Here is a 21,391-nt window from a genome sequence, read left to right as displayed (position 1 = left end):
GCCTGGGACGGCACACTCGCCGAACCGACGGGGCTTGAGGGCTTCGAAACACCCTGAGCCGTAACTTTATTTTTTCTGGTCGTTCTATCCATAATTGTTGATAAGTTAAGATAGTCCGTGGGCATAATCATTTTCGTTGCCAAGGTCGTTATAGTATTATTCCATTGAGTCTACCGATGTCGGCATTACAATCCTATCTTTTTACATTGGATTCTCTACGCTAACATTATCCTAAGTCCATTTGCTTTATCACATAGTTGTTTCATCACCTGCCCTTATTGTAAGTTACATTCTAAAGACGACATTTCGTTATAAAGGCCTAACCCATGCAACTCGTGTCGGTGTTTAGTTCCCGTGTAACATATTTAACACTAGGTTTACAGAACCCGTCAATTTGACGAATTTCAAACTTCGAAATGAAATATCCCAAAAACAGCATATCCCAAATAGCATTAATTTTAACCATTTTGCATCGTAAACTAATCATTTCATCTAAAGAATTTATACACACAATTATTTTTTCCTATGCTTTCTAATTTTTGAAATCTGTATGTAGTATACCTATCTCTAGGAAACCCATCAAATTGACAGGCTACCTGATTTTATAAACAATCCGTTTTTCAAAGACAGTGTGCAAAAGTTTCAGTTATTGTAGACATTTCCAATGATTGTCTCCGCTTATTGTAAGTATTTACAATAGGATAATTGAATTTGGGCACTGTAATTTCGACCAATCGCGGGGAGACGTACTCGCGAGGAGAGTCGTCAACGGGGGTCGTAAATCCCCGTTACGATTATAACAATCGACACCACGAATTGATCGATCCCCTGATTTCCGGTGGGATAATAAGGGGTGATTGATTTGGTATAACCGTAACGGGGATTTACGACCCCCGTTGACGACTCTCCTCGCGAGTACGTCTCCCCGCGATTGGTCGAAATTACATGGTCCTTCGAGCCGGATCTCGTGCCACCAAAAAGTGCACTGACCAGTGACTATACAGTGTCGTGTGAGATCCAAGTTCCAACCACTTAGTCAACTGAGCAAGGGAACCGCCATCGGAGAGAAGCACCTCCGTCGCGCAGCATCTACACGAGCCCACGCCGCATCGTAACGATTAGCAACAGAATCCCAGATCAACGTCCATTTGATCAAGGTAAGGGCGTTCATTATCAAAATCAAACATGGCCCAAGCTGAATCAATCAGCACGTTACGGCGGAGACGAGGCGTCCTAGCCCGTCGACTTGCAACCATAAGGCGCGAACTCGATGAGTACGAAGCGTCTGGGAAGGCAAACAGAATCTTCCTAGCATCTTGCCGCAGCTCGTTCGATGAGCTTTGGAAGAGGATACTCGAGGTCCAAGAAGAGTTAGGTGTGGTAGATGAGGGGGAAGATGCACGGGTAGATTCGTTATCGCAAGAGCATCGGGAGCTTGACATGCGGTTCCGAGAGCTCTTTGAACAAATATCAGCAACAACCCCGTCGACTACAACAAGAGGTGAGACATGCCGGAAACCAGAGCCGACCACCGTTCCAGAGGTCCGCGTGCCCCAATTCGACGGTGCCCTCGAGAATTGGACCTATTTCTACGACACGTTCACATCCATAGTGGACCGTAACGAAGGTTTGACGAATGTCCAAAAGTTCCAGCATCTACGCTCATCTATAACTGGACGGGCCGCACAGAGTATCCAGTCATTAGAACTCACAGAGGCCAACTATTCCATCGCGCTTGATACACTGAAGGACAAGTTCAATTGCCCCCTCCAAATCTGCATGCGCCATTGGAATCTGATGCGCAATTATCCGGAAATAAAAAAGGAAACTCCAGAGGCCCTGGAGGATTTGCTGGAAACCATCAGCGTAAATCTAAAGGCGCTCGAACATCTAAAGGAGCCCGTCACTTCAAACATAGCGATGATCGAATTGATCGCGTCGAAGTTGCCCGCGTCCAGCCTGCGTAAATGGCAACGCACACTGCCCCGCCAAAAGGTGCCATCCTATCAGCATCTGATAGACTTTCTCAAAACACGGGCGAACGGGACTCAATTCCTCTCTAAAGAGAAGGAATCAAAAGGGTCAACACACAAACACCGCAGTCAGCGAACAACCATACCGCATGGGCGAACCCTTGCTACAACCAGCAGAACGGTGGTGTGTCCGACCTGCAACGGACATCACGAGATCAGACACTGCAAAATATTCAAGGCCAAATCAGCGACCAAACGTTTTCAAATCGTGAAGAAGGCGTCGTTGTGCATAAATTGCCTAGGCACAGGACATTCGCCGACACAGTGTACATCGGGTTCGTGTCGTATCTGCGGTCACCGACACCATACGTATCTACACCGCGAAAAAACCCAGGTAGATTCATGGTCGTCGAGCGGTCGATCTGCGAGCGGTCGATCTGCGAGCGGTCGATCTTCGAGCGGTCGATCGTCGAGCGGTCGATCGGCAAGCGGTTGGTCGCCGAGCAGTCGGTCGTCGGACAGTCGCTCATCGAGCGGTCGGTCGTCGGGCAGTCGCGCATCGAGCGGTCGGTCGTCGGGCAGTCGCGCACCGAGCGGTCGGTCGTCGGGCAGTCGTTCATCACACAAGCGAGCCTCCACCGAACAATCCCCATCGGGATCATCGAAGTCGCGGTCGTCCCACAAATCGAGGCGAACATCCGATACTTCACGGAAGCATACATCTTCGGCTCCAAGAGGTACGAAAGAGCATTCCTCGTACGAGTCACGCTCAGCCCGGATCCGGAACACCACCCCAACCTCTTCATCCAAGTCCCAACCGGGGAAAAACTGACTGTCCGAGACTACGACAGCAAGGGGGATCGGACTAACAAACACATCTCCCCACACCCCTCTGCATCATGATCTGTTGGCCACAGCACAGATCAAGGTCTTGAACAAACAGGCACAACCAATCCGAGCCCGAGCCTTACTCGACACTGGGTCGAGCATGAACTTCATGACCGACAGGCTCGCGAACTCCCTCGGTATAAGGCAAAGGAGATGTGCGATCCAGATCGGAGCCCTCGACAATTTGAGCACCACGGCAAAACGTTACACCACGGCCACCATCACGTCGACGGACGGCGAGTACAAGAAGACATTGAGATTTCTTGTTATCCCGGCCATATCGATCCTCGTACCAAGCGAGCCCATCGATCCCTCGAGTCTGGGACTACCCAGAAATATTCATCTAGCCGATCCACAATTCCATTGCCCAGCCCCGATCGATGTATTACTTAGTACCGGATCAACATTCGCGTCGCTGTGCATCGGGCAGGTCAATCTGGCACAACCAGGCGAACCTGAACTACGTCTACAAAAAACACGCTTCGGCTGGGTAATCGGGGGGAGTCCCACGTCTCAAACCGCGATAAATACGTTCCACGCAACCACAACGGCTCTGCAAGAGGACCTCGCACGGTTTTGGGAGATCGACGAGGGACCGGCCACTACTCATCTTTCGGAATCGGAACGACTATGTGAAGAACATTTCCGAAACCATGTCCGACGAACCAAGGAAGGCAGATACATCGTTGCATTACCGTTCAACGAAAAGCTTTCCTCACTAGGGTCATCGAAGGCCACTGCAATGAGCAGGCTCGCCTCTCTTCATCGCCGATTCCAACGCGACAAACAATATGAAACCGCGTATAGTGCTGTGATTCAAGAATATTTAGACTTGGGTCACATGACAAAGATCAACACGGATCACGCCACCGACCACGGATATTATTTACCACATCACGGCGTGACCAAGGAATCGAGCGACACCACCAAGCTACGGGTTGTGTTCGACGGCTCAGCTTCAAGTACCACGGGAGTGTCTCTAAACGACGCCCTTCATACGGGTCCGAAATTACAAGAAGACCTGAGGAACATCCTATTGAGATTCCGGTCATTTCAATATGTCCTTACCGGCGACATCGAAAAGATGTACCGCCAATTCCTCCTACGTCCAGAAGATCGTCCCTACCAAAAGATTCTGTGGCGTGCCGACAACGGAGAGATCGAAACTTACCGACTCAACACCGTAACGTTCGGTCTATCCGCAGCCCCGTATCTGGCCATCCGATGTCTCAAACAGTTGGCAGAGGACGAGGGACCTCGATTTCCGAGAGCAGCGCAGATCCTACGGCGAGACTTCTATGTCGACGATGCGTTGACCGGAGCCGATACGAAGGACGAAGCCCTATCAATCAGGAATGATCTCACGAGATTACTTAAGCTAGCCGGTCTAAATATCCGCAAATGGGCCTCAAACGATCGGGATCTGCTGAGAGGGCTACCTGAGGAAGACACCAAGCAGAAATTACATCTCGGTGAGTCATCCACGTTAAAAACACTCGGCGTCTTTTGGGATTCAGCCGACGATACCATACTATATTCGGTCAAGACGAACAGTGACACTTCCCGAATCACAAAGCGATCAATCAGCTCAATCATCGCACAAATATATGATCCACTAGGATTGCTCGCGCCGGTAATCGTTCGAGCAAAGATGATTTTGCAACAAGTCTGGACATTGAAGGTAGATTGGGACGAATCCCTTCCGTCAGACGTACACACAGCATGGATCAAATACCACACCCAATTGCCGTTGTTAAATGCGGTAAGGTTCCCTCGGAAGACCATCCTAGAATCCGCAACGAAAATTGAGCTCCACGGATTCTGTGACGCTAGCGAAAGGGCATATGGGGCGTGCGTCTACGTGCGGACGACTGACCGAAAGAACAATATTTGGACTCGACTCCTCACGGCGCGGTCGAAGGTAGCGCCGCTCAAATCGCTCTCCATACCACGTCTCGAATTAAGTGGGGCACTTATTCTGACGTCCTTGATTTCGTCAATACAACAGGCCCTGACAACCAAGATATCGCGAATAGTTTACTGGACTGACTCCACCATCGTACTCCATTGGATCAGGTCTTCGCCGCACACCTTGAAAACATTTGTGGCGAATCGAGTCGCTGAGATACAGACCAAGACCAATATCTCCGACTGGCGTCATGTGCCTACCGACGATAATCCAGCGGATCTCATCTCCCGAGGCCAGACGCCCAAGGAATTCCTATGTCCGTCCATTTGGAAAAACGGGCCAAGGTGGCTCCTGCAAAGCGAAAGCTATTGGCCGGTTTGGAGCCCGACACCGGTAGTCGACCTCCCGGAGCAAAAGAAGACGATCTGTCTGAGGACGAGTGTTAACGACAACACTCTCCTCCATCGCTACTCGTCTTGGCCAAGACTAATAAGAATCGTCGCCCGGTGTCTTCGATGGAGACATAAGCAACACCGAACTGCCCATCTCACCACAGACGAACTGACCGCAGCGCACAACAGGCTAATAAAACTCTTACAATCCCAGCATTTCGCGCCTGAAATTCGGATCCTCCAAAAAAATCGAAGCGAGGACGTTGGAGGGAAACTACAGCCATTAAACCCCTTCCTCGACGAAGATGGGCTACTCCGGGTAGGAGGGCGACTAACGAACTCCGCCATACCCTTCAGCCAAAAACACCCGATCATCCTACCGAAATCCCCGGTGACAGAGCTAATTATAGAACAAGAGCACCGGAACAATCATCACACAGGGACCCAAGCTACCCTATACGCGATGAGACTGCGCTATTGGCCGATCGACGGCCGTAGCCAGGTATGGCGCACTCTCAGAAGGTGCGTCCGCTGCTGCAGAGCCAACCCTCCACCAGTGGAATACTTGATGGGTGATTTGCCAGAGGCGCGTATTACCGAATCGCGGCCGTTCACGAATGTCGGAATCGACTACTGCGGCCCATTCAACATCAAGGAGAGGAGGGACCGCAACCGACGTAAAATCAAGACGTACGCCGCCATATTCGTTTGTCTGGCGACAAAGGCGGTCCACATAGAGTTAGTCAGCGACCTAACCACCGACGCCTTCTTGGCCGCGCTACGCCGTTTCATCTCGCGGCGAGGATACTGCGCAACGATCCTCACCGACAACGGCACCAATTTCGTCGGGGCTAATCGGGAGCTGCAAGAACTCCGGACCCTATTGCAGTCCGACGACCACCAGGATAGGGTACAGAATTTTCTCGCCGACCGACAAATACAATGGCGTTTTAATCCTCCGAACACACCACATTTTGGCGGCTTATGGGAAGCCGCAGTTAAATCGTTCAAACGCCATCTCATCCGCGTGGTCGGCACGGAGCTCCTGACCTTTGAACACCTCAACACCCTTGTGATCGAAATTGAGGCCATTCTCAATTCACGCCCACTGACTCCCATCTCATCCGATCCGAAAGATCCCCCTGTCCTCACTCCCGGTCATTTTCTAATCGGTGATACCCTAACCAGTTTACGGGAGCGTGATTTCAGGACAGTTCCATCAGGACGGCTATCCAGTTGGCAGCGCATTCACCAGATTAAGCAGCACTTCTGGAGCCGATGGTATCGAGAATACCTAAACGAGTTAACCCGCCGCAGCAAATGGGATAAGGGCAAACACAACATTCATGAAGGCACCGTAGTAATCCTCAGGGAGGACAACGTGCCCTCTATGCAGTGGCCTTTGGGCCGCGTAATCAAGGTCCATCCAGGAGCCGATGGAATTATCCGGACCGCTACCGTGCAGACGGCAACAAGCATCCTGGACCGCGGCGTCAAACGACTGGTCCCCTTACCCATCCACCCAGATCCAGATGAGGCCGAACGCCCACACGGAGCGAAGGAGGTCACCAACGACACCCCTGACTCCACAGCCAGAATTTGATCGGTGCCCTCTCAACGGGGGGAGGATGTTACGACGCCTAAAACATCTGCACGCCAGCCCGCGCGACCGGACAACATCCGACCTGCGTAACGGCACTTCGACCCTCAATAAACCTAAGGACCCACCATAACTTTCACTTCCCTGCATTGTTTAGCCATATGTCTTCAATCCGATTGTCTTGAAGAATTGCTAAAACCTAAAAATATGCTCGAAACACAGTCGGTTTTATAGGTGTCCTTGGGTTTATTAGTCGCCTTTAAAACACGGAGAAAGCGGGTATGCACCCATTAGGAAAACCCGAATAGCCCTGTAATAAAACAGGCTAGGTTTTCTCATACACACCGTCATTTACGCACCACGATGGTAGAAGACTCCCTACTCATCCCTTCGAGCAGTAGTGCAGCATGACCAATCGACACCGCGGTTCGTTACCCTCACTTTTCCTAACGAAAGTGGGACCAACGAATCCGCGTTCTTTAGGCACAGGGGCACACCCACACCGAGCTTTCTTCCGTATTAAACAAAAGAGCGACAAACAGTCTTCCAACTAACGCCTAACGCGACAGTCTACCACCTAACGCCTAACGCGACGGTCTGCTAACTAACGCCTAACGCGACAATCTACCAACTAACGCCTAACGCGACGGTCTACCAGCTAACGCCTAACGAGACAGTCTACCAACTAACGCCTAACGCGGCAATCTACACATAGCGCGAGAGTCGCATACTTCACGCAAATCCTTTTGTAACTAAGTGCTTGGAAATATATACTTTATAATACTGTGAATCCCAGTGTTATACCAAATCAATCACCCCTTATTATCTCAAAGGAAATCAGGGGATCGATCAATTCGTGGTGTCGATTGTTATAATCGTAACGGGGATTTACGACCCCCGTTGACGACTCTCCACGCGAGTACGTCTCCCCGCGATTGGTCGAATAAACAGGCACATTATTTTCTTTTTTTGACTAGTCCCCCTTTTCCAGCAATCGTGAGTAAATCCAGGAAATATAATAAGATATTGAACAAAATTGTTGACATCAATGAAGATTGTTGTAAGGATACCTTCGAATAAGAATAGTATGAATGAAGCCAAAGCGAAGCTGACAGTAAAAGTTCTGAATACACTGAAAGTGGAGAGATAGAAGGATCTTCGGATAGCGAAGAAGAAAATTTCTTGAAAGTGTGTCGTAACAAGAACAGGATGCGTATTTTTTTCCAGTTCTGACTCCGAGGATGAAAGGGCGAGCATTCCAAGAACGTCCCAAAATGTAATGGGTGAAATTGAAATTGCAATTGACGGACACAGTGGATAAAACTGAAAGACTAAAAACTGGATCTAGGGGTAGGACGCCTGTTCGCATGATATTCAAGGATATCGCAGGGTTTACTGGCTATGTTAAGAGAAATATTATGTCTGGTTGTGTAACTAGTGCTTTCGAATTGATAATTTCCAGACACATAATGGAACACATAAAAGATTGCACTGAAACGGAGGTGTATCGAGTTTTGAAAAAAGACTGGACAATCACAGTTGCTGAGTTTTCTAGGAATTCTATATGCCATATGGGCGTATTTAAAGCGAGATCATTGAAAGCCTCCAGAAGATTACAAACAAATAAATTTGCGCTGATATTCGAAATATGGGACAGATTTATAGGTAATAACGTGGCTTGCTACAAGCCATATGAAAATATCTCAATAGATGAACAATTATTTCCAACGAAAGCCCGATGCAGGTTTACGCAATATATGCCGAATAAGCCTCATAAATTTGGCATTAAGTTTTGGTTAGCAGTTGACGTCCAAAAAAAATATATTTTGAATGGTTTCAAGGGAAAAAAGGACAAGATGACTTTGTTTTCCTCAAATTTATACAAATCAGAAAACTTTACGCTTACTGTGTATAAAAGTAAACCTAACGTAAAGGTCCTCCTTCTAAGTACCAAACATACAGGTATACAAGTAGAAAACAATTATAAACGTGTTCAGGAAACCATTGCTTTTTATAATAAATCAAAGTTTGGTGTAGACGTCGTTCACTAGATGGCACGCAAATATAGTATGAAAGCAGGGAGTTTCCGATGACCCCTTCGAGTTTTTTTCAATATTTTAGATTTGGCAGCGATAAATGCGTGGATATTATGTAAAGAGTGCACCAGATCGAAAATATCCAGAAAGGAGTTCATATTTTGCTAAAGATCAGACGCTTCATTTCTGTCACCTTTAAAGTCAGAAGTGCGAAAAAGTTGTCAAGAAGCCTACTGCAAAGAAGAATACAAGCAATAATTGTTGTATATATTGCAAAAAAGGTCCTATGCGGAAGATGCACAAACAAAATTCACTATATTTGTAAACAATGTGCTCAATAAATATGATTTCCCTATACCGTTAATATTATTGTTATCATTTCCGCGATAATTTAAAAAAAACTTTTTACTTATTAATAATTTATTTAAACGTCAAGCCTAATATTGTTCAATTCAGACTTAATTTGCATAAATCGATTTTTTTTTTTTAAGAAAATGCGTATTTTCATTTACCCGTCAATTTGAGGAGTCCTCGTAGAGATAGGTATACAAGGTGGTTGGTAACTGGTGGTACAAGCGGAAAGGGGGCGATTCTACGCGAAAAAAGAAGTCGAAAATATAGAATAAACTTTTTTTTATTTTTTTTTCCATCGAGACAACGATCTAAAGTGAGATCCGTTATAACGTACCGCACGTGTACCGAGCGAAAATTCAAAGTCGATTTTTTCGAAAACAAAGCCTCAAACGAAAGATTTTTATTGCTATTTTATTGACCATCGCGGGGTCCCGCAAGGTTCGGTTTTGGGTCCATTGCTGTGGAACATCGCTTCGGAAGCCGATGCCTCCGAACTGGACACTGACGTGCTACGCAGACGACACGTTGGTGCTGGTCTGGGGCACGGCATGGGGTAGAACCGTCCGCCTGGCGGAGTTGGCGATGGCCTGCGTGGTCGCCGAGATCAAGGAATTGGGACTGAGGGTGTCCGGAGAGAAGTCCGAGGCAATGTGGTTTTGCCGCAAGGCCGATCACGAGACACCTCCAGCGGGTTATCGCCTGAGGTTGGAGGGGGCTGAGATCAGGGTCGGAACCAGCACGAAGTATCTGGGCCTAACCCTCAACAACCACTGGACTTTCAGCGCTCACTTCGAGCGCCTGGCGCCGTCTGTTGAGGCGACTGCGAACGCCTTAGGACGTTTGCTGCCTCGGCTGGGCGGGCCCGACGTCGGAGTGCGCCGGCTGTACGCCGGCATGGTGAGATCGAAGCTCCTCTACGGAGCTCCGATCTGGGCAGAGGACCAGATGACCAACCGTCGCAAGCTCTTAGCGATCAGGAGGCTGCACAGGACGGTGGCCATCTGGGTAGTGAGGGGCTTCCGCACCATTTCGGCGGCGGCAGCGGCGATGCTCGCCGGGATTCCCCCGTTCGAATTGCAGGCCCTGAGGTGTCGCGAGATTTACCTCCACACTCGGAGTGTGTCGGGCGGGGTGGGCCCGGCGGGCGCCGACGTCAGGGTTCGGGCTCAGCGAGCTTTGCTCGACAGATGGCACGCCAGCCTCGACACGAGAGCGGGTGCACCGGGGATAAGGGTCCTCGGGGCCGTCCATCCAAACTGGGACGTTTGGTTGGACGGCGGCGGACCTCCTCTGACGTACAGGGTGACGCAGGTGCTCACCGGACACGGTTGCTTCGGTGAGTATCTGCACCGAATCGGGAAGGAGGCGACCGCGCGCTGCCACCACTGCGATGCGAGCGTGGATTCGGCCCAGCACACGCTGGAATACTGCCCGGCGTGGGCGCGGCCGCGCCACGACCTCATCGCGAAAATCGGATGGGACCTCTCGCCGCCGACGATCCTCGAGGCATTGTTGGTAAGCGAGAGAAGGAGGAAGGCCGTGACCTCCTTCTGTGAGTAAGTTATGCTTCGAAAAGAAGGCGCGGAGAGGGTGCGGGTACGGAACTCTCACCCTGAGGGGATTGACCGGCGAGGGCGCGGCAGAGGCCATGAACGCGCTTCAGTGAGGCGCGCTAGGTCCGCCGCGCCCCCCGGTGGAGTGCAAACTTAGGCGCTGGCAATAGCTCAGCGCCCCGGGGCCGCAAAGCAGCCCGGTAGGGGAGCCTGGCTGCCTGGCACGGCGGCTCCGGCGACGAGGCGCGGTGTGACAATGGCCACACACCGCACCATCAAGCGGTGCTATTAGGCACGCGGGGCGTGGGGGAGTGGGCGGTGTATCGCTCACACCTGTTCCCGGTCCTCTTTCGATCGCAGCCGGGACGATCATCGTGGAGGTTTTAGTTGGTTGGAGTCCGGCACTGCCACGCCGTTTTTCCCCAGAAGCGACCTGGTGTCCGTGCGGATTTCCTGCACAGTAATAAAAAAAAAGTATTTTTTTTGTGTTTTTTCTGTGTTTGTCTTTGCTGTCTTTCCGGGGGAGGGCCAGGTTGTATCTCCATCTGGAGTCTGCCGTCTGTCCATTTATGTTTTCTTCGTAAAGTATGGTTTTGATCCCTATTTTTCTTTTTATGTGATATATTATTGGGATGTTGTTTTGGTCCTGGTGGTAGTTTTTTTCGTCTAGGTACAGGAAAGCTTCTGGAGGGATGTGGCCTGTTGTGAGGGTGTTTTTGTAACATGCGTTGTTAGACAATAGGCAGCTGAAAATTAAGCTGTTTTCCTGTATTTTTGCCGCTTGCGCGATGTGGTTTCTTATTAGCTTTAGGATGTGACAGTCGATGCGGTGAATGTTGGCTGGGTCGTATATTGTTTTGTTTTTTACATATTTTTTGAATCCGCTGTGTTCGGACCTGTTTGTACTCAGCCCTGATGCATTTTCTTTCGAATATGCGGATTTTTACCATCTGGGAGGCTGATATGTTGTACCAGAATGGGCAGCCGCAGGTAATGATCGGTCTGATTAGTGCTTGGTAGCATAGTATTTTTACTTTGCTGTCGAGATGTTTGGAGTAGAATAGTCTTTTTATTTTCCAGAATGCTTTATTGACCTTAGCAAGTTGGATTTTGGTGCGCTGCTTGTAGTTTAATTTGTCGTCTATGTTTATTCCTAGGTATTTTACGCAGTTTTGTGTGGTATGAGTGCCCCTTTGTTTGCTTTTTCTCATACTCGGAATTTTCTGCAGTGTTCTCTTTCTGTTGGGCCGATTTCACTTAACTTGGATCTGAACAGTATGGTTTCGCATTTGCTTGTGTTGATTTTTAGTTTCCATGCGTGGTAATAGTCATTTATTTTTTCGAAAAGTTCTTGCAGTTCAGTTTTTATTGTCTTAGTTTTGCGGCCTGTTACGTAGATGATTAGGTCATCTGCGAAGGCTATGGAGCATTTGTGGGTGGATGTATTGAGATTAAAGAGGATTAAAGTAGCAGGGAATTTACTGTACCTTGTTGCAGACAGTTTGTTATGGAGAATTCTTTGCTTGATGTGTTTGAGCCGTCAAACATTACGAATGTTCTGCTTATGATCATGTCCCAGACTATTTTAATTAGGTGTTTAGGAAGGTTTATCTTGATAAATTTGTATATGAGACCTGGGATCCAGACTGTGTCAAAAGCTTTTTCGAGGTCTATTAAGCAGGCGGCTACTCGTTGTTTTGCGTTTAGAGCCCAGCAGATGTCCCACGTGAGTTTGTATATTGCGTGAATTGTGGAATGTTTGTGCCGGAAGCCGAATTGATTCTCTGGGATTATGTCATTTTTTGTGCAGAAGGAGGTTAGGAGGTTGTTTATGATTATTTCAAATACTTTGCTTATGTTGGGGAGTAGACTTATGCGTCGAAGGTTTGCGGGTGATGAGCCGTCTTTATCTTTTTTTGTAATAGCTATCAATTTGGCTTTTTTTCCATTTTCTGGGGAAATATGTGTTGTTTAGAGCATTGTTGAAGAGTACTGTGTAGTACCATTTTATTTTGTTCGGTAGGCGCTTGAGTAAAATGTTTGGGATGCCGTCGAAGCCGGAGGATTTTTTGTTGTTTAGTTTGGAGAAGTTTAGTTTGTGTTTAGTTGATTGTAATTTGTGAAGTAGTTTATTTCTGGATCAGGTTGTTTGGGGTTGTCTGCGGTGTTTTCGTTTGAGAATCTGCAGACTATTTTGTTTAGCGTTTTGTCTTGTTCCATTTCATTTTTGAGTTTGTTTGTTTCTGCGATGATAATTCTGTTTAGTTGATCTCGGCCCATGTGTTCGTTTTGTGTGTGTATTTTGGAAAAGTGGGTGCCGATAATGTCTAGTTTTTCTGTTGTTTTAGTTATTATGAAGTTACCCTCGGTGTCTTTGGTGGTGAAAGATTTTTGAAGGGAGATCGGTTAGCGAGAAAATTAATCTTGACTTCAGTAGAAAGGAAACCGTTGGATCTTCGTTATGTTGCACAACAGCACATGAAATGTGGAGAAAGTTGAATACAGTATATGACATGAAGTCGGATGAGAATCTAAATATGGTCCAAAAGCAGTTCTTCAATTTTAAATGGGAAGAATCTGAAAATGTCTCTTACAACCTATCAAAGTTGGAACTGATAGCGGCAAAGATAAAAGCCCTTGGGAGCGAAACTGGCGAGAAAATGCTGATAACACGCATTTTATCGGTGTTACCAAACAAATTTGATCATTTTCACAGTGCGTGGGATTCCGTGGAAGAAGGAAAGAAGACCTTAGACAGGCTTAGTACCAGGCTGATGACGGAAGAAATCAGATGGAAGAAAGACGACCAGGAAACATCGGTGGCACTGGTAACAAAAAGTAATAATTATAAAAGGGAACAGCAGAAGCAGTCAAGTAAACGTGAATACGAGAAACAAGGACCAAGCTGCTTTAACTGTGGAAAAGTTGGCCATCTAAAGAAGGATTACTTTAGATGCTTTATATGCAAAAGGAAAGGCCACACCAGTAAAAATTGTTTTAATAATAACAAAAGAAGCAACAGTAGAGACAACCAGGAACCTAGAAATCAAAATCGAGATCATAGCGGAATTGGTCTATTAGGAAGCACCTCAGCGATACAAGCGACAAACCCTGATGTTTGGATAATCGATTCAGGAGCTACGGATCACATGACAGGACGACGGGAATGGTTCAGCGTCTTCAAAGAATTCGATAACACGGTGAAGATAGAGATCGGCGATGGTACGTTCATTGATGCGTGCGGCAAAGGAAAAATCAGAGTAGAGACTTTTGTGGACAGCAAATGGATAACATATACAATGAACGATGTTCTGTACGTGCCAGGTATGAAAACAAATTTATTTTCGACTAGATCCGTCGCAAGAAGGGGCATAGATTTCTGTGTTTCAAAGGAAGGGACCAATTGTATATTTTTACAAAATCAGAAAATAATAGCAAGAGGCTCTGTTATCGGAAATTTGTATAAAGTAGATATGCGAATTATCATACCGCCAGTTTGTAATTTTAGCAATAGAGTAGAGTCAAACGCGGACACATTGCAGTTATGGCACGAACGGCTATGTCATCAAAACATCAGACACGTTAAAAAGTTCTTAAAGAATTCGAATATGAAAGTTGTGGAGGATAGGAACTTTTTCTGTGAAGGTTGCGCGTACGGGAAACAGCATAGATCGAATTTTCACGAGAAAATCAATCGGGCTACTAAACCTCGCGAAATTATTTATGCGGATGTATGTGGACCTATGGAAGTCCAGTCATTAGGCAGGAAACTGTATTTTCTTACATTTAAAGATGCTTTTTCCAAATTCACAAAGATTTACTTCTTACAAAGTAAGTCAGAAGTAATTGAAAAATTAAAAACTTTTTGCCTAGAAGTTGAGAATCAATTTAACGATAAGATTAAAGAAATTCATAGTGATGGACGGAAAGATTTCAATAATAAAGAAGTCAAAGAATTTTTAAGAAGTCAGGGAATTAGGCACACAATTAACGTTCCATACACTCCTGAACAGAATGGTGTCGCAAAAAGGGAAAATAGAACAATAGTAGAGGCAGGTCGGTCGATGCTATATTCGAAATCAAATCTACCGCTGTTTTTATTGGCCGAAGCCATGAACACAGCAGCACATGTCATAAATAAGACCGGGCCGACAAGACAAGACAAGAAAACAGCGTATGAACTGTGGTACGGGAAATGGCCAAATTTAGAAAAGTTTAGGGTTTTCGGTACTGAGTGCTTTGCACACATACCTGCGGAGAAGAGAACAAAACTTGACAAAAAGGCTAACAAGGGATATTTGGTAGGCTATCTAGATGACGGACGAGGGTATCGAATGTACGTGCCAACAGTAAGAAATGTAATATTAAGCCGTGACGTAATATTTAAGCCCGAACTAGAAAGTGCGAAATTTATTAATTTAAGTTTACCGAAAATTGTCGAGCGCGAAGATGTGAGTGCGCAGAGCGATAGAGCATGTATGTATGAAAGTGCAGAGAGTGAACATGAAAAACAATCTCATGGAACTAGCGGCAACGTGAGACAATTGAGAGATAGAGATAAGATCAAACGAACCGATTTTTATCGTAATCTAGTAACGTACGTAGCGGAAAAATTACCGGTAGATTTTAACGAAGCGATGAGTTCCGAAAAGAAAGAGTTATGGGAAACGGCTATGAATGATGAAATGAAATCGCACCATGAAAATAAGACATGGATTCTTGTAGAAAAACCAAAAGATAAGTGGAAATTAGTCAAACGAATTTTGCGCGACATAAAAGGGACCGCAGACATGGAACTCTTATATACAAAAGCAGGCAGTCTCGAAACCTTTAGCGATGCTGACTATGCAGGCGACAAAGAAACAAGAAAGTCGACATCAGGCGTTGTATGTAAGTATGCCAATGCGGCCATCACATGGCAATGTAAGCGACAACAATGTATAGCTCTATCTACGACCGAAGCTGAGTATGTCAGTGCAGCCTCAGGAGCGAAAGAAATTATGTGGCTAAAGAAAATATTTCGTGAATGTAAAATAAAGATCCTTAAGTATATGCTATGTGTAGACAATACTAGTGCCGCGAAATTAATTAAGAATCCAGAATTCCATCAAAGAAGTAAGCATATTGACGTAAGATATCATTTCTTGCGAGATTTATACAATAGAGGCGAAATTGATGTAACGTATGTAACAAGCGAAGAGCAACTGGCAGATATATGTACAAAGGCGTTGCCAAAACCAAGATTTGAGTACTTAAGACAAAAGTTAGGTTTGAAAAATAAAAAAGATATTAAGAGGTAATTGTTTGTAGACATGTAGAGTTTTCAGGGAGGGTGTCGAAGTGATTACTTCTTAAAAAAAAGGGAAAAACTCTACATGATCTGTTTAGTCTTCTAGTATTTTGTAATAAATTAATTTGTATGGAAAAGAGAAAGGTGGCTGGCAAATGTACTTGTGAAGGCATTGACAAATTAATTTTCAGATATTTACGACAAGAGTTACAAAAATATTAAGAGATAATTTGTAAATTTGAGAAATTTGTTGGGATGTAGAGTTTTAGGGAGGGTGTTGAAGTGGTTACCACTTCTAAGAAAACTCCACATCTGGTCTTTTTAGTTTTCTCAAGCACTGAAGCTGTCACGTAATTTTTGGGGTTAGTTGATGAGAATAAAAAGTAGCTGAGCCGTAACACAACTATTAATTTTGCTTTCATTAAACTTTATTATGAATTCAGCAATCACAATGTAACACCCACTGAATTAACATAAATCACAATTCACTCCAACCACGTTATGTAAGACTTAGTTACAACGATACGTTAAGTACGCGACTGTAGAGACCGGTATGGATATGTTGACTATTCTAAGGATACAGAATAAGTGGGTCTTTCTGGCGATATCATGTCTGAGGAAGGCTAGGGTGGGTGTGTCTAAGGACACGGGACTATCGGATTTGTTGATGACAATTTTGGTGAGGGCAGTAGACACCGTCTCTGATTGGATAATAAGACGGTTGGTGGACCAGGAAGGGTTTTAGCCGCCCTCGCAAGGATGTTGCTAACGGAACATACCAGATGTGAAGAAAGCGAACTTTCTAAGCTAACACGTGGTAGACAATAAACGTAAAGGGAAATCTAAGACAGGAAATACTCGCTTGGTCCGAAGGACCTTAACTATGAAAATGCCAAGACCCCTGGTGGATACTTAAGACTATTGAGGGTGCGCACCAAAAATGTGCAGACATCTGGATGCCATCCTGTCCGTGGTGTGTGGCCTGGTCTCCGATGTGAATTGACGTTACAGAGTTATCGGCAGCGCGTAGACAAAAGACTGCGACGAAGTCAAGCCATAAACGGTAGACAGGCGACGTTGGTGTCACGTAAAATAACAAAATAAAAAAAGGAATTTGAGGTAAAAAATAAAAAAAAGAAAACTTTATTTTTTTTCTAACATCAATACACTTTACAATTTACTTCCGAATTCTAGGCGTGACTTTCTAAGACTGACTCTTATGATTTTACTTTCGATCGGATCCGATTACTTTCTTTTGTCATCCCTCAACATCCCCACCGTCCATGCATTTGCTAGGCGTCCGCGATCGTTGCCACGTGCTCTTTCTTCTAGAACCATCGGTGGAAGGACCGTTGGGATGTTGATGGTTCATTAGGCACTTCAGCGATATACATTGTCGCCGAGTGCCGCCACATCTTTATCTCTATCGTCAGTCCGTCGGATTTGAAGTATGCCGGTCGTGACATACCCCCCTGGTTAGATTGATCTTGGTCCTCTAAGATCGTAGTAGAATGGAATTATTTAAATGTAGATCAAAGGATATGTTTACGCTTTTTTTTCAGGGATCGCTATGAATTGATTTTCTGCATGTGATGGTACAAAAGTTATTTCGTTAATCTTAAATATAGCAATTTTACAATATTTGTTAGTGTTCGAGAAGCTAATAATTTCAGAGGCGTAATCATGTTGTAGTTTTCGATCGTGAATTGGTTGGGTTTGTATACAAAGCGTAATTCCTATCCCGTGAATTTAAGGCAACTAATTAAGGGTATTGTTACTAGTGCTAGGGTCAGCATTATCCTGAAAAAAGTACGCTTTCAATCGGTTATCTTTTTCTTAGCATTGTCGATAGAAATAATGTAATAAGGAGTTTTCACATCGTTAATCCTGTAGGGTCCTAATCATTCAATGTCCAACTTATCTCTTTTATGGTCGTTGTGAATTAAAACAAAGTCTCCTTTCCTAAACACAGTCTGAGTTTTAACAATCTTTCTTTCTTGGTCTCGCTTGTATCGTTGCTTATTCTGAATAAGTGTTTTGTGAGCTGTTTCCCAATATTTATTCAACTGTTTTTGCCAAATTGAGTACATATCATCATAGGTAAGTGTGGGAAATTTGGATATTGCGGAAGGTAAGTTAGCTTTTCGCCCAAAGGTCAATTCAAAGGGAGAGAATCCTGTTCCTTCATGTTTCGCGGTGTTGTACCCTAAACAAATGAAATTAAGTACTTCATCCCATTCTTTGTCATTGTCGTGTAATGCAGTACGAATTAAATCTTTAACTGAGGCATGCGTTCTTTCGAGGGATCCGTTACTTTGTGGGTGAAATGAAGTTGTTTTGATGTGTTTGATTTTAAAAGCTTCTTCAAATTTCGTCATTAAATCACTAACAAAATTTTGTCCCTGATCTGTTAGGATCGTTTTTGGTGCCGAAAATATGTAAATATAGTGTTCAATAAGCGCGTTAATTATGGATTCAGTTCGTTGCGTTTTAAGGGGAACTAGTATCAGATATTTCGTAAGTTCATCGTGTATTGAAAGTATGTATTGGTTTCCGCGTTTGGTTTTCGTCATCGGTCCTATGATGTCCATAGCGATTTTGTCGTTAGGGTTAAGTGGCGTGTCTGAGATTTGTGGGGATTCTTTGGGTCTGATACGTGTTAGTTTCTCCTTTTGACATGTGTCGCATGTTTTCACAAAGTTTTCTACTCTTTCTAAAAGTCCGGAAATTTTGAATTTATCCTTGATCCGTTGATACGTTTTCTGTATCCCTAAATGTCCTACGGTGTCGTTATGGTTTTCCTTTATTGCTTGTATTATTTCGTTTTCGTCTAGTTTTAAGATGGGATTAGGTGCATAAGTAATTTTCTTGTACGTGTCGTTAAAATATATTAGCATGAGTTTAATCTGTGTTTTCTCTAATTCAGTGAAGTCGTTATTTCCTATGCCGATTTTTGTTGTATTTTTAAGAATTTTGTAAAGTCTTCTGATCCAAAGTGTCTCGTCGTATTCTCCTAAGTCGTTTCGAGTTAATTGGTAAAATGTTTGGTCATTTGGTTTAATTTCTAAGAGTTTCGGATTCTCGTTGTTGTCTTTCCATGCGTTGAATGAATTAGTGTGATCAATTACTAGGTCGAGGTTAACTACTTCGTCGCGAGTTAGTGCGTGAACTCTAGATAAAGCGTCTGCAGCTGTGTTATCTTTACCCTTTGTATATTCGATTTCATAGTCATATTCTTCGAGTCTAAGTCTCCAACGAATCAGTCTGCTAGAAGGGTCTTTGCAATTGTGTAGCCACTTAAGAGCTTGGTGGTCGGTTCGAATAATGAAGCGTCGTCCTAACAAATATTGTCTTAATCTTTTCACGGCCCATACGATGGCTAAGAGTTCCTTTTCTGTCGTGGTATAGTTTCGTTTGGGTGGATTCAGTGTTCTTGAAATGTAACAACAAGGATGACCGTCTTGCGACAGTATTGCTCCTAGTCCTTCGTTACTTGCGTCGGTAGTTAAGGTAAAGGTTTTGTTAAAGTCAGGATAAGCTAATATTGGGAAATTACAGAGTTTGTCTTTTAAAGTATCAAAGCTAATCTGGTGTTTGTCAGTCCAATGGAATGGTGTGTCCTTTTTTGTTAAGTCTGTAAGGCTTTTCGCGATTTTGGAAAAGTTTCGAATAAATTTGCGATAATAACCTGCTAAACCTAAGAATGATTTCACGTCCGTGGCATTGCGGGGTAATCGAAAGTTTTTTACAGCGTCTAATTTCTTGGGGTTTGGTTTGACTCCTTCGGATGAAACTACATGGCCTAAGTATTCTAATTCCGGTTTTACGAATTCACATTTGTCCGGTTGCAATTTAAGTCCTAATTCTCTGAGTCTCTGAAATACTATCGCGAGGTTTTCGTTATGTTCTTGAATCGTTTTTCCGAATATCAGTATGTCATCCAAATAAACAAAGCAGTATTTTCCTACAAGTCCAACTAAGGCTCTGTCCATTAATCTTTGAAAGGTAGCGGGTGCGTTTTTAAGTCCGAATGGCATTCGATTGAAATGAAAATGCCCTTGCGGTGTCGAAAAAGCGGTATATTTTTTAGATTTCTCGTTCATTGGAATTTGATGGAATCCTGAGGATAAATCAAGCGCCGAAAAGAATTTTGCGTTTCCTAGTTGTGTTAAAATGTCGTCTATATCAGGTATAGGGTAAGCGTCTTGTTCTGTGAGTTCATTTAGTTTCCTGAAATCGATAACTATCCTCCATTTCTGTTTTCCTGAGGCGTCTAATTTTTTCGGAACTACCCATACCGGAGAGTTATAAGGGGATTCGGATTCTTCTATAATATTTTTCTTCAACATGTCTCCTATTTGTCGCGAAATCTCGTCACGGTGACATTCCGGTGGTCTATACGATCGTGTGTTAATAATTTTGTCTTTGGTTAACGAAATTGTGTGCTAAGTTAAATTAGTACAGGGTAAAAGATCGGTTTCTAAATTAAAGATGTCAATATAATGAAGGATAATCTTTTCGATGGATTCACGGATTGGTTTTTCAATGTGATCTGTTCTCACTAGGCTTTTTAGTTTTGATACGTTGGAAAAGTCATGAGAATTTTGAATATTGCTAGAAATTTCAACGTTTTGCTCACCAGTGTTGATAAAACATACTTTAGTTGGTTTGCCTTCCAAATAGATTGTTTGAACTCTGTTTTCTCCAGGAGTCAAATGTATTGGTTTCTGAAATAAAATGGTTTTGTCGTTTAATCGGATTTTGTCATTGGATATTGAATAGTTATACTTCTCTAAACATGGTAGCCCAATGATTCCGTCTTCGATAATAGGGAAATTGTTCGGTACTATGTGAAAAATGTGATTTTGTCCAAAAATTCGTTTCGTTACGTATTCGTTAGTTTCGTATTTGTCTCGTCCCATAGAAAATTTTTGTTTAGGCCCTATTTGTATCGCGTTGACAGTTTTGTTACGTTTCACCAGGTTTATCCCTGCTCCTGTGTCGACCAGAAATACTCGCTCTTCGGTTCGGGTTGACAAAGGTATTGCGAGTAATCTTCCCGTGGCGATGTTGACTCGTATGTCTCGTACGGTTCGTCCATCTCCTGGTTCGATGTTGTTTCTTGTATTTCGTCCCATTCCTGGACTGCCTGAATTCTTGCGGGTGGTCGATCGCGCTGGCTCGGTGGTAGAAAATTTTGACACTTGTTGGCAATGTGTCCCAGCTTTCCGCACTTGAAGCACTTCATCTGTGCGCGTTCAGCAGGTGATCTATTTTCTACTTGGTTAAATGTAGCAGGTTTCTGAGCTACTGGCGTGTTAGGCGATCTTGATGGTACATTAGATCGTCTTACCTGCATATGCTGGTTGTCGGGGCGATTACTAACCGAAGGTAAG

General features: G+C 44.5%; 2 protein-coding genes across 2 annotated transcripts; both read left to right on the top strand.

Annotated features, from left to right (window-relative positions):
• Window positions 1–1,185: 1,185 nt before the first annotated feature.
• LOC126866762 (uncharacterized) lies at window positions 1,186–6,765 on the top strand. Its single transcript, XM_050620701.1, has 2 exons — window positions 1,186–2,308; window positions 2,891–6,765. Exons 1-2 carry the CDS (start codon window positions 1,186–1,188, stop codon window positions 6,763–6,765), a joined length of 4,998 nt encoding a protein of 1,665 aa, XP_050476658.1.
• Window positions 6,766–9,635: 2,870 nt separating this feature from the next.
• On the top strand, window positions 9,636–13,204 carry LOC126866761 (uncharacterized). The gene is made up of 2 exons (XM_050620699.1): window positions 9,636–10,708; window positions 13,054–13,204. The coding sequence occupies exons 1-2, from the start codon at window positions 9,636–9,638 to the stop codon at window positions 13,202–13,204; spliced, it is 1,224 nt and encodes a 407-aa protein (XP_050476656.1).
• Window positions 13,205–21,391: the final 8,187 nt, after the last annotated feature.

This window comes from Bombus huntii, chromosome 6 (assembly GCF_024542735.1).
Source record: "Bombus huntii isolate Logan2020A chromosome 6, iyBomHunt1.1, whole genome shotgun sequence".
Taxonomy (NCBI): Eukaryota; Metazoa; Arthropoda; class Insecta; order Hymenoptera; family Apidae; genus Bombus; species Bombus huntii.
This window is presented reverse-complemented; position numbering and strand designations above follow the sequence as displayed.